The sequence below is a fragment of the Lipotes vexillifer genome, unplaced genomic scaffold (genome assembly GCF_000442215.2).
Source record: "Lipotes vexillifer unplaced genomic scaffold, Lipotes_vexillifer_v1.1 scaffold961, whole genome shotgun sequence".
Lineage (NCBI taxonomy): Eukaryota > Metazoa > Chordata > Mammalia > Artiodactyla > Lipotidae > Lipotes > Lipotes vexillifer.
In genome coordinates, this window is record NW_006776468.1 from 183,878 (window position 1) to 196,404 (window position 12,527).

The following is a 12,527-nucleotide window of genomic DNA, read 5'->3' on the forward strand; positions in this document are numbered from 1 at the left end:
CCTCTCACTGTCGTGGCCTTTCCCGTTGCCAGACGCGCAAGCTCAGCGGCCATGGCTCACGGGCCCAGCCGCTCCGCGGCATGTGGGATCCTCCCGGACCGGGACACGAACCCATATCCCCTGCATAGGCAGGCGGACTCCCAACCACTGCGCCACCAGGGAGGCCCCATTGTTTCTAAGAACCTCTTGATTCAAAGCCTAGAGATTTAGGATTTTATTGGTCATCTATAATTGTATAACAAATTACCTCAAACTCAGAGGCTTAAAATAACAAACATTTGTTATCTCACAGTTTCTGCAATTGGGGAGTGGTTTAGCTTGGTGGTTCTGACTCAGGTTCTCTCATAAGGTTGCAGCCAAGCTGTTGGTTGGGACTGCAGTCATCTCAAGGCTCTACTGGAGAAGAATCTGCTTTCAACATGGCTGTTAACAGGTCTCAGAATACCTGCTTCCAAGCTCATTCATATGGTTGCTGGCAGTTCTCAGTTCCTAACCATATGGCTTCTCCATAGCCTACCTGAATGTCCTCATGACATGGCAGCTAGCTTTCCTTTTCCTAGAGCTGTGTCATAACGCAGCAGCTGACTTCCCCAGAGTAAGTGATTCAAGAGAGAGCAAGAGAGCAAGAGTGGGCACCAAAGACAGAAGCTGCAGTCTTTTTATAATCTAATTTTGGCAGTGACATCCCATCACTTCTACCACACTCTATTCACTAGCAGCAAGTTCCTAAGTCCAGCTCATGCTCAAGGGGAGTTTTCTTCAGAGGAAATGTATCAAAGAATTTATAAATATATCTTTTAAATTACCACAAAATTAAAACAGAATAGAAAGGTTTGGAGTTCAGTTAGGTTTGTTCTTGCAATCGGGTAAGAAAGAAATAAACAATCCAACAAAAGCCATTAGCCATGTCCACTGCAGAAAGTGTTTTAATTCAGCAAGAGTAAAGACTCTCCCCAGCTGCAATACTCCCCAGCAGGCATCTATGCCTACTAAACCAGGAACGCCACTTCCCAAAAGTAAGAGCAAAGTCAAATACAGTAAATCCCCTACATGCAAACGAGTTCCGTTCCAAGAGCATAAAGATTTGTCCTCTTTATGAAGATGACAAATTCATAAGTCCAATTTGTTCAAGTCCAACAAAGTTAGCCTAGGTACCCAACTAACACAATTGGCTATATAGTACTGTACTGTAATAGGTTTATAATACTTTTTACACAAATAATACGTAAAAAACAACACAAAAAACAAAGAAAACTTTAAAAATCTTACAGTACAGTACCTTGAAGAGTACAGTAGTGCAGTACAACAGCTGGTGTACAGGGGCTGGCATCGAGTGAACAGGCAAGAAGTTACTGACTGGAGGAGGGAGAGGAGATGGTGGTGGAGCTGAAGGATCATCAGCAATAGGAGACGGAGGGCAAGCTGCAATTTCACTCATGACTGACGTTGATGGAATGCACGTTCGCATCTTTGTAAGTTCGAAACTTGAAGGTTCGTATGAAGGGGACTTACTGTACAGAAATGTCTTCATTCACTGGACTGTATCTTTAGAAATAACACTACCCTGAATCCTCCTCACTTTAGGTCCTTAGACTTAATCTCCAAGGTAGCACATGTTTTTCTTGTTTTTAATACTTTTTAAATTGGAGGGCTTCCCTGGTGGCACAGTGGTTGAGAGTCCGCCTGCCGATGTGGGGGACACAGGTTCGTGCCCCGGTCCGGGAGGATCCCACATGCTGCGGAGTGGCTGGGCCCGTGAGCCACGGCTGCTGAGCCTGCACATCCAGAGCCTGTGCTCCGCAATGGGAGAGGCCACAACAGTGAGAGGGCCATGTACCGCAGGAAAAAAAAAAAAAAAAAAAATTGGAGGAAAATTTAAAATACAGAAAAGTACAAAGAAAAAAAATCATCATCCATACTTTCACCTTCCAGAATTGTTACTCTCAGCAGAGATGTGTTATTTGTTTTTTGTTTCTGTTTTAACATAAATGTCCCATTTGTTTTATGACTACCACAGCTTCCCTATCACTAAATTCTTTATTTTGATCGAATTCTTGGCTGCCTTCATTGTCAAGAAGTTTTATTTTGTTTTTTCCCCCCCAAGAAGGACTCATAGGTGCCACATTCTTGATTCCTTTCATGTTTGAGAATATCTTCCCATTATTGCTTTTATATTTGAATGACACCTTCATTATTAATAATATACGCGAGTTCTACTTTCTTTTTCTGAAAACACAGATTGTGTTCCTCTGGTATGCAATGTAGTGAAGAACTTGGGGGATAAGCTTAATTTTTACTCTCATGTAAGTGATTAGCTTTTTGTCTCTGGACACTTGAAGAACTCTTTCTTTATCTAGGGATAAGTTTAGTAAGTTTACTAGGATACAACTGGCCAAATTTTCATAGAACACAATAACAATATACTCTCAAAATCTGTAGATTTTTCACTTGATTCAGAAAATTTTATTATATCTTATTTTTAATTAAAAAATTAAAATTTAAGTTAAATATGCACATAAAGAGGTAAATAGTCTCTCAAGGTTTACAATGAAAAATTTCAGTCTTTCATTCCCTTTCTTTCCCATTTTCTGTCCCCCAGAAGCCTACCATTTCAATTCTTTTAATGAATCCATTTAGTATTTCTACTCATATTTCTAATAACATTCTAATATTGATATTTCTTGGTTTTCCAATTCAGACATTATCTGTTGATTTCCCACTATGGAAGATGAGGATTTAGCTTCCTTTTATCACCAGCCTGCCCCTACTACATACACCTGTACTTCTTGTATTCTCTACCTTTCTAATATAATTGTTTCATTATTTTGGTTAGCTTAATAATCAATGTTTAAGTTATTATGACTTCAGCTTTAGGTATTAGCTATTAACTATGAAAGAAGAAGTTTATCTCTCTTTTCTTCCCTCATACTTCCAACAGACTAACCTTCCCTCCCATTATTCCAAAGTAATTATATCATAATTTTGGCTAGTCAGTGATTACATTATTATGCATATATAACATTAGTTACACCTCAGCCATTTAACAACTAATGGTTTTTTCCCTGAACATTTTTTTTTCTTTTCTTTTTTTTTTTTGGCTGCACCATGCAGCTTGCAGGATCTTAGTTCCCTGACCAGGGATTGAACCTGTGTCCCCTGCAGTGGAAGCTTGGAGTTCTAATCACTGGACCGCGAGGGAAGTCGCTCCTGCACATTTTTGTCGTTTGCCTTGGCATTACTTGTCTTTTCATTTCTTAGTTTTCTAGACACTTATCAATAATTCAACTCCAAACTAAGTGCTCAAAACTCCTCTCAAAATGTTGACGCACATCAAGTATTCTATCATTTTCATTAGAAGAAATATGAACATTTTGAAGAAAATTTTCTCAAATCTTTCTGACCTATTCCAATCTGGTCTGGTTGCCATCTATCCCAGATACACAGGTGTTATCCTGGAATCTCCCTTCATCATTATCCTAGGGATTCTTTTTCCTATATCCTATGTCTTTCTCTTTCTAAGTGTATGCCAGGGTTTTGGTGTCCTATATCCTCTTGTAACTTCCTGAAACAGATGCATGGAAAGCAAATGCCTGAAAGGTTCTTACTCTACTCTCATATTCGATAGTTTGACTAGATATAGATTTAAGAATTCTGAAAGCATTCTTCCCTTATTTTATAGTTTCTAGTGTTGCTGTTAAGAAATTGAAAGTTATTTTAATTCCTTTATATATGATATCCCCCCCCCTTCTCTGGAAGCTTGCAGAATTTTCTCTCTGGTATCAGGGTTATAACATTTCACAATGATAACTTGCTATGTTTCTTTTCATGCATTTTGCTGCACACTTTCCTTTCAGTCTAGAAACCCAGCTTCTTTCATTCTGAGAAATGTGTTTTGTAACAGTTCACTGATGATTTCTTCCCTCTTCATTTTCTCCTTCTGGAACTCCTAATATTCAGATATTGGACCTCCTCGGCTGCTCCTTTAATCTTCTTATCATTTCTCTATTTTCCATCAATTTGTTGTTTTATTCTGCTTTGTGAAAAATTTTTCCAAAAAAGTTTCCTAACTTTTCTATTAAATTTTTCATTTTAATATCAGCACTACGTGTTCTCTAAATGTTCCTTTTTAAATATAGCATCCCGCTTTGGGGTTCATGAATGCAATATTCTCTCATCTCTCAATGAGGGCAAGGATTTTAGTGTGCTTTGTTCACTGCTGTGTCCCTAGCTCCTACAACAGTGGCACTCAGATGCTCAAATATTAATAATAAATGTTACCTTTTTGAAGTTTTTTTCTCTCTGCATAATTTCTGTTTCCTTCAAGTTGATTTTTTGCCTATTATTGTTTTTTTTCCCCACCTGTTTATTTGTTCTGGCCTCTAAATCTGGTAATCCTTGCTTTTTTTGGGTCCAACTTCTAAGACTGGCACAATAAATATGTTGTTGGGAGCACTGAATATGTGGTGGATTTGTCAACTTTGAAATTCAATGTAGTTAGATCCAAGAAGTATGTTATCTGCTGGGAACTCCCTGATGACTATATCTTTAGGTCTCTCCTTTTGGACTCTGCTACCACAGAGAAGAATCTTCTAATGTGCTTGTTTGACATGTGTAAGCCCGGCTGCTAGTATTTAGGAGCCAAGTGGAAGAAGGAAGCTGAGGACCCCAGAACATACATTCACTTAATCCCCACTTTCCGCATGGTACCTCCAACATCATCTATGCCTGGTGCCCCAATCCAGAGATCCTCTATTTTACCCTCTTCTGAGAATAAATCTCCAGCCTCTTACTAGAGTGGTGAGGTTTGGGGGAGGAAATCTAAGGATCTACTTTTTAGACAAACTTTGAAGTAATCCTGCTTTTACCCTCACTACTAGATGTACTTGGTGCTGTTGAATCTTAACTCTTTAGAGAGTTTTATTGTGCAAATCAGCTTGCATCTCAGCTTTCCCCACTTCTGGCTTAGCATTCAGCTTTCTCAGGTATGCTAAATTGTCCTGCTTTTCTGCTTCCCAATTTCTGTTGTTGCTATTTCCTTTTTCATTTTCTTTAGCCTTCTGGATTTACACCCTTCTAAAATCCCTTTACTCTTGTCTTAGTGGGGTTTCAGCAGTCACATTTACCCAGTCCTTACAAGTTTATATTAAAATCCTTAAATTAAATTACTTTACCAAGAATCCCTTATAAATGCATCTTTTGGTCACATGTTCAGTTCTCTATTTCAGAGACGTTAACTTTATTGAATCATCTTTGTCTTTTATTTCTATTAGATTCTAATTTCAATTATTTTCATTTTCATCTAAATTACTGAATATCTTAAACTTTTCCTCTATGTATATAATTTGATTTTCAGTGGTGTCAGTTCTGCTCTTTGCTATTTTTTAATTAATTAATTCTGTAATTAAGTTATTTGGTCCTCAATTTATTTTCTTAGTTCTATAATATCTTCTTTTATCTCATTTTGTTGTTTTATCATGTCATCACTGAACTCTTATTTATGAAATTCATATTCTACTGAGTTGTTTTGCAGTGGCAGAATTGTATATTTGTAAGGAAATTCTTTCTATTCTACTGAGTAATGTTTTTCTCAGGGCAGGTTTTTGTTTTTTTGCAGGGCATTTTTCTTGCTTTCATTTTTGCTATACATTTGCACAGTTGACACACTGATTCTTTTGGTCTTGTTCATGCTTGTTTTATTTATTTTGATATATTATAGATGAATTCTTACCTCTCATCCTCATGTATCTGAGACTGGATACCATGTGAGTGCTGGTTATTTTGTATTCTGTGTACTTTTCTATGGCTTCAGGGAATGATATGAGTGGGAGGGATGGAAAGGGTATAGGGAACTCACCAAGGTACTGTAGAGTCGTTGTCCAATTATTTCTTTTTCCTGAGATTCTGTTAAATATTCTTGTTTCATTCCACATACGTAAGGGGTTACCCCATTCCTATGGAAGGACAGTCTCCAGCTTCACATTATTTCACCTATTCATTTTTTAAGGATTAGATCTTTTGTTTCTGTTAAAGAGTCAACCTCATTGTTCATTTTCCCTGCTTCATCATTTATTCCCCAGCAGTTGTTCCCACTGCTTCTCAGTCAGAAGAAGATAAATGTACAGATATGTACTCAGTTTGCTTCTTTCCAGATCTGGAGCTATTAGTGAGAATTTGCAGGGTTTCATTAACACATCAGTATGGCTTCTGGGGAGTGGTGATAGGGTGGAGTTGGGAGCCTACCGTTATTCCTTTCTGTTCCTCACCAGAATCTTGTTTCTTTCCTTGGCCACCAATTTTTGAGCTTTATTATGTTTGATTATCTTACTGTGTTTGCTACTGTTGAAATTTCTGCCATTTAAAAAATTAATTTATTTTTCACATTTAATTAGAAACTAGTAGTAGGAAGCTCTGTGATGCAATCTGAAGCATCCACTTTAATCCACAAGTGTTTCTATGCAAGGCTCTAATATAGAACTCTTATCCATAGGGGTAATTGGGCCAACTGAAGCTAGAGTTTAATTTCATTTTCATTAAAATATATACTCTGAAATATGTCTCCTACCTCTGTTGTGCTGGATAGCAAAACAAACAAACAAACAAGCAGGAAAAAACCCACCAACCAGTAAGACATTTTTCTTTTGCAATTTACTCCTCTTACATTCATTTCATCCAGCCTCCAAACATTTATTAAGCATTCCTATGTACTGGCATCAGGCAGTAAAGCTCTGAGTATAGTGGCTTCTGAGCAAGCAGTCAGTAAAATGCTGATTGAAGAAAATGTGACGAGGTTGCCTATGTGCAGCCATTAGGATGGCTACTATCAAAAAAATAGAAAATAACAAGCTTTGATGAGGATATGAAGAAATTATATCCTCATCATGGTTGGTGTGATTGTAAAATGGAAAACAGTATGGAGGTTCCTCAAAAAATAAAAAATAGGAACTATCAAATAATCCAGCAATCCCACCTCTGGATATATATCCAGAAAAATTCAAAGCAGGATCTCAAAGGGATATTTGCACATCCATGTTCACTGCAGCATTATTCACAAGAGCCAAGAGGTGGAAGCAACCCAAATGTCCACTGATAGATGAACAGATAGAGAAAATGTGGTGTATACACACAATGGAATTTATGCAGCCTTAAAAGGAAGGAAATTCTGACACATGCTACAATGTGGATAAATCTTGAGGATACTATACTAATTAAGTGAAATAAGCCAGTGACAAAAAGACAAATAGTGCATGATTCCACTTATAAATGATACTTCAAGTAGTCAAATTCAGAAAAACAGGAAGCCAAATGGTGGTTACCAGGGCCTGGGGAGAGCAGATAAGGGAGAGTTGTTGTTTAATGGACACAGAGCTTCAGGTTTGCAAGATGAAAAAGTTCTGGAGATCTGCTTAACAACAATGTCAACGTACTTTTAACACTACTGAACTGTACACTTAAATATGGTTAAGGTGGTAAATTTTATGTTGTGTGTTTATCACAATTTAAAAAAAAAAAGGAAGTTCTATAACACTGTTGGAAAGACAGTCCTGTTCCCTGTTCTCTCCACAGCTGCTCTGCCCCACTCCTATGCAGGATTTGATTCTACCTTGGCAGCAAAAGACACAGGGAAAAGCTAAGCTTGTGTGGTGAAGAAAAGCCTCCATCCTATCTCATGGGAAAACATTCACATACTTTTGTCAATTTCACACAGTTTAATCTAGTTTTCATTCCCTCTTTCCCATCTACTGGGTGGTTTTATTTTGTTTTAAGACAAGGAGAATTGCCAAAAGGAAAAACCCCAGGGCTTACTTCTGCAGGATGGATCCCTTAATGACCAGCTCCTCATCCAAGTCTGCTTCATTAGCCATGAAGAGCAGCCTCTTTCCTGTGCTGTCCACTCCAATGAAGTCACGCTGCTCCACTGAATCACACACAAAAAAGGAAAATCAAACAAAGCCATTTGCCCCACCTGTATGACTAAGTCAGGGGAGAGGGCACCTGCTCACATTGCTCTTCGAACCAAATACAGGAGTGAGTGCTATGTAACACATACTCACCACAATGTTTAAAACATGGGCAGGTGATTTTTTTTGTATTGCTCTAAAGGATATTATTAGGTTAACTGGTGAAGCCTGAATAAAGTCTGTAGATTAAAGCACGGTACCAATGTAATTTTCTGTTTTAAGAGACTGTGGGGTGTGGGGGAAAGATACACATTGATATATTAAAGGCAAAGGGAATCATATCTGCAAATTATTCTCATAAATAGCTCAGAAAAATAATAATTACATATATAATATATTGTATATTCATTAGATATACATTGAATATATATTATAAGAAGGAAAGCGGGAGAATACTAGAGCAAATGTTAACATTTGGGGAATCTGGGTAAAGGATATCTGCAATCTTTGTACTACTCCTGTAACCTTCTGTAAATGTAAAATTGTGTCAAAAATTAAAAGTTAAGGAGGTGATGGATATCTTAATTAGTTTGATGGTGGTATTCATTTCACAACATCTACATATAATGTCAAAACATCATGTTGTATACCTTAAATACAGAATTTTTATTTGTCAAAACTAAACAAGTAGGGGACTTCCCTGGTGGCGCAGTGGTTAAGAATCCGCCTGCCAATGCAGGAGGCATGGGTTCAAGCCCTGGTCTGGGAAGATCCCACATGCCGTGGAGCAACTAAGCCCATGAGCCACAACTACTAGCCCGAGTGCCACAGCTACTGAAGCCTGCATGCCTAGAGCCTGTGCTCTGCAACAAGAGAAGCCACCGCAATGAGAAGCCCGCGCACCGCAACTAAGAGTGGTCCCCGCTCACTGCAACTAGAGAAAGCCCGCATGCAGCAACGAAGACCCAATGCAGCAAAAAATAAAAATAAAGAAATAAATAAAAACCTAACAAGTAAATATCAAAAATATTAAAAGTTAAAAAAAAAAAAGAGGGCCAGTCAAGATACTGCTTAGCCAAATTAAGTAGATGAACCACAAGCCCACTGCATGACACAGAAAAAAAGTGCAACTGTTTCTCTGTAAGTAATAACATAGGTTTGCTCACTGTGAAAATGGGAATAGCATTTAAGGACATCCACATTTAACCAACATTAACTATATGTCTACTATGCACTAGATTTTGTGCTGTGTATGGGATGTGGCGAGCTCTCTGGTAGACAATGATCTTATAGGATGCCACATTACTGCTGTCTTCTGTGTTATATATTTCTTTCCCCCAACAAGATTACAAACTGTTCAATGGCAGACTTATGATTCCTTTAGATCTCCCACAACATCTAGTGCAGTGTTGAACATTTAATAAAATCTGCTACTAACATCCATACAGTATATTTTTATAGCTTACAAAAACATTTTCTTTTTCTTTTTTTTGCGGTACGCGGGCCTCTCACTGTTGTGGCCACTCCCGTTGCGGAGCACAGGCTCCGGACGCGCAGGCTCAGCGGCCATGGCTCATGGGCCCAGCCGCTCCGCGGCACGTGGGATCTTCCCGGACCGGCGCACAAACCCGTGTCCCCTGCATCGGCAGGCGGACTCTCAACCAAGGCGCCACCAGGGAAGCCCTACAAAAACATTTTCATATAGAGGCAGCATAGCATAAGGATTAAGAAGAGAGCCTCAGAAGCTAGACCACCTGGGTCTAGCTGGATTCATACCTGGGTATGAATCCCACTTATTAGTTGTATCTCTTTGAGCAAGATAATAAACTTCCATTCCTCAGTTTCACCTGTAAAATGGGGATAATAGTGCCTACACCTACCTCACAGGATTTTTAGGAGAACTAAATGAGTTAATATTTGTAAAGCTCTATTTAGTGCTACTAACTAAAACATTAAATAAAATGTTTAAGTTTAAAAAATTAAACAAAATACATGCTCTCATTTGATCTTCACAACAATCAAATAAAGCAATGATTTAATACCTATTTGAAAGGGAGAAACTAAAAGTTGAGCTCTAGGAAAAATGGTATCTCTAAAGATGAATTTGTCTACCTCCTATTGACAGACAATGGCTACTATATAACTGAACACGCTTCCCTGTTGGCTGCAGCTGCCTATATACCTAAAACCAAATGCTTTACTCAAGTGTATAATGTGTTTAGCTCAGGTTCTTGAAAGCATCCATTCCTTCAGATGGTCTCTGGTTATCTCATAGGCAGTGTTTTAATCTGAATAGGGAGAAACTATCATAAAAAATTACATGTTTTTTTTCTAATTACCAAGATAAGTGAACGCCAAAGAAGGAAGGGTAAATAATGCCAATTTGAAGGTAAGTTTTACAGAGAATTTCAATTGAACTAAATTTTGCAGAGAATTTCAAATGTCACACAGCAACTCTGACATATATCAATTCATCCATTACATGCAAACTTGAGAATATAACAAAGTCTGCAAAGCTCTGATTACGAAGCAACATTTTAAAAAGAAATAACACAGAGATATTATTTTTGGAGTGCTTACCCTATCCGACTCCTTAGGCCCACAAAAAACCTTGAATTACTGAATGTCCTGGGAGCAATAATTTCCAACAAGTCAATTTTTCAGCTATGTTGCCCTTCAGTCACATTTCCCTCACTCTCAGGCCCCCCTCCTTGTATTTGCTTCTTTGTAGCTACCATAGTAACTGGGACCTCAGAATATGATACAAATTATAGAAACTTGGACAGGTTTCTTTCTGTTCTGCTTTAACAAAGTGAATTCCACTTGGGAAACAGAGCAAGAACATTAGAATGTCCATCCTAAGAGAAAGATTACACAAATAAGGTTAAGAAGGCAGTTAAAACTATGAACTTCCATCTTAAAAAATTCTGTCATAATCAACTATTTGTATATTTTTCCAGTTGTTTTTTACTTCTCTGTCTCCTCTACAGTCATTTACTTATTCATCTGTTCATTCAACTAATAAATATATTTGTGCACCACCCCAGTGACAGGCATTATGTTTGGAGTGGGGAATTCCATCTCATTTTATGAGGCCAGCATGATTCTGATGCTAAAACCAGACAAAGATATGACAAAGGAAAATTACAGGCAAAACAAAACATTAGCAAATCAAAACTAACAGTCTATGTAGTAGATTTAAAAGGGTTAAAATTTGTTGTAGCTTTGCCCATCAAGATATAGGGTCGAGAATGTAAGATGGTAGCCACTGTGGAAAACAGTAGGGTGGTTACCCCAAAAATTAAAAACAGAATTACCATATGATCCAACAATTCCACTTCTGGGTATATAACCAAAATAACTGAAAGCAAGGTCTTGACGAGATATTTTTACACCCATTTCCTTAACATTACTCAAAATAGCTAAAATGTAGAAGCAACCCAAATGTTCATCTATGAATTAAATAGATAAGCAAAATGTGGTATATACACATAAGAGAATATTATTCAGCCTTAAAAGGGAAGGAAATCCTGAAATACGCTACAACATAGATAAACCTTGAGGACACTATACTAAGTGAAACAAACCAGTGACAAGAAGACAAATACTGTATGATTCTACTTATATAAGGTACTGAAAGTAGCCAAAATCATACAGACAGAAAACAGATGGTATTTGCCGGGGGCTGGGAGGAGGGGGAAATGGGGATTTATATTTAATGGTTATAAAGTTTCAGTTTTACAAGATGAGAAGAGTTGTGGAGATGGGTGCACAAAATTATAAATGTATTTATTACCACTGAACTATGTTTAAAAAGAGATGGTAAATTTTATGTTATGTGTTTTTTACCACAACAAAAAAATCTGAAGAAAAAAAAAGTGCCCACAGGAAAAAAAAGAGAAGTGAGGTTAGTAAGGTTAGTTCCCTATCCTTTATATCTAGGTTGGCCTAGCGACTAGCTTTGACTAACAGGAGTGTGGAGGAAGTGACACGGTGTGAGTTCTGAGTTTAGGCCTCAAGAGACCTTGTAGCTTTTTTCTTATTCTCTAAGAACCTGCTGCTGCTGCTGCCATGTGAACAAGTCTGGGCTAGCCTCCTGTATGATAAGAGACTAAATGGCAAGAGAAACTCAGCTGTCACAGCTAAGGCCCTAGACATACTAGTGAGTTCAGCTGTGGCAGGGTGGCTCTAAGAATGATAACTGCTTCCTGGCACGCACACCCTTCTGTATCCCCTCCCCTTGAGTACGGGCTGGACTGGCTACTTGCTTCTACCAACAAAAAGTGGCAAAAGTAATCAGATGTTACTTTTGTGATTAGGTTACATAAGTTCATAACTTATGTGTTGCTAGAAGATTCTCACCCTTTCTCCTTGGAGAAAGGAGAGTCTATTTAATAAATGGAGGAAGGAAAAAGAGACATCTATATGGAAAACAAGATTAAACTGGATGCCAACCTCACACCATATACAAGACACAATTCTATTTGGATCAAGGAATTATGTGTCAAGCATAAATCTTTAAAATTCTTATTAGAAAATATGTTAAGGACTTTGCTGGTGGCACAGTGGTTAAGAATCCACCTGCCAATGCAGGGGACATGGGTTCGAGCCCTGGTCCGGGAAGATCCC

At 38.0% G+C, this 12,527-nt stretch overlaps 1 protein-coding gene across 3 annotated transcripts in view; it reads right to left on the reverse strand.

Annotated features, from left to right (window-relative positions):
• The window catches only part of EIF2B3 (eukaryotic translation initiation factor 2B subunit gamma), a 163,000-nt gene that overhangs the window by 82,887 nt on the left and 67,586 nt on the right, over nt 1-12,527 (reverse strand). For all 3 annotated transcript variants that reach the window (XM_007450355.1, XM_007450353.1, XM_007450354.1), the window contains exon 5: nt 7,804-7,915. In XM_007450355.1, the coding sequence (XP_007450417.1) occupies nt 7,804-7,915 (112 nt within the window). The remainder of the gene's footprint in view (nt 1-7,803; nt 7,916-12,527) is intronic.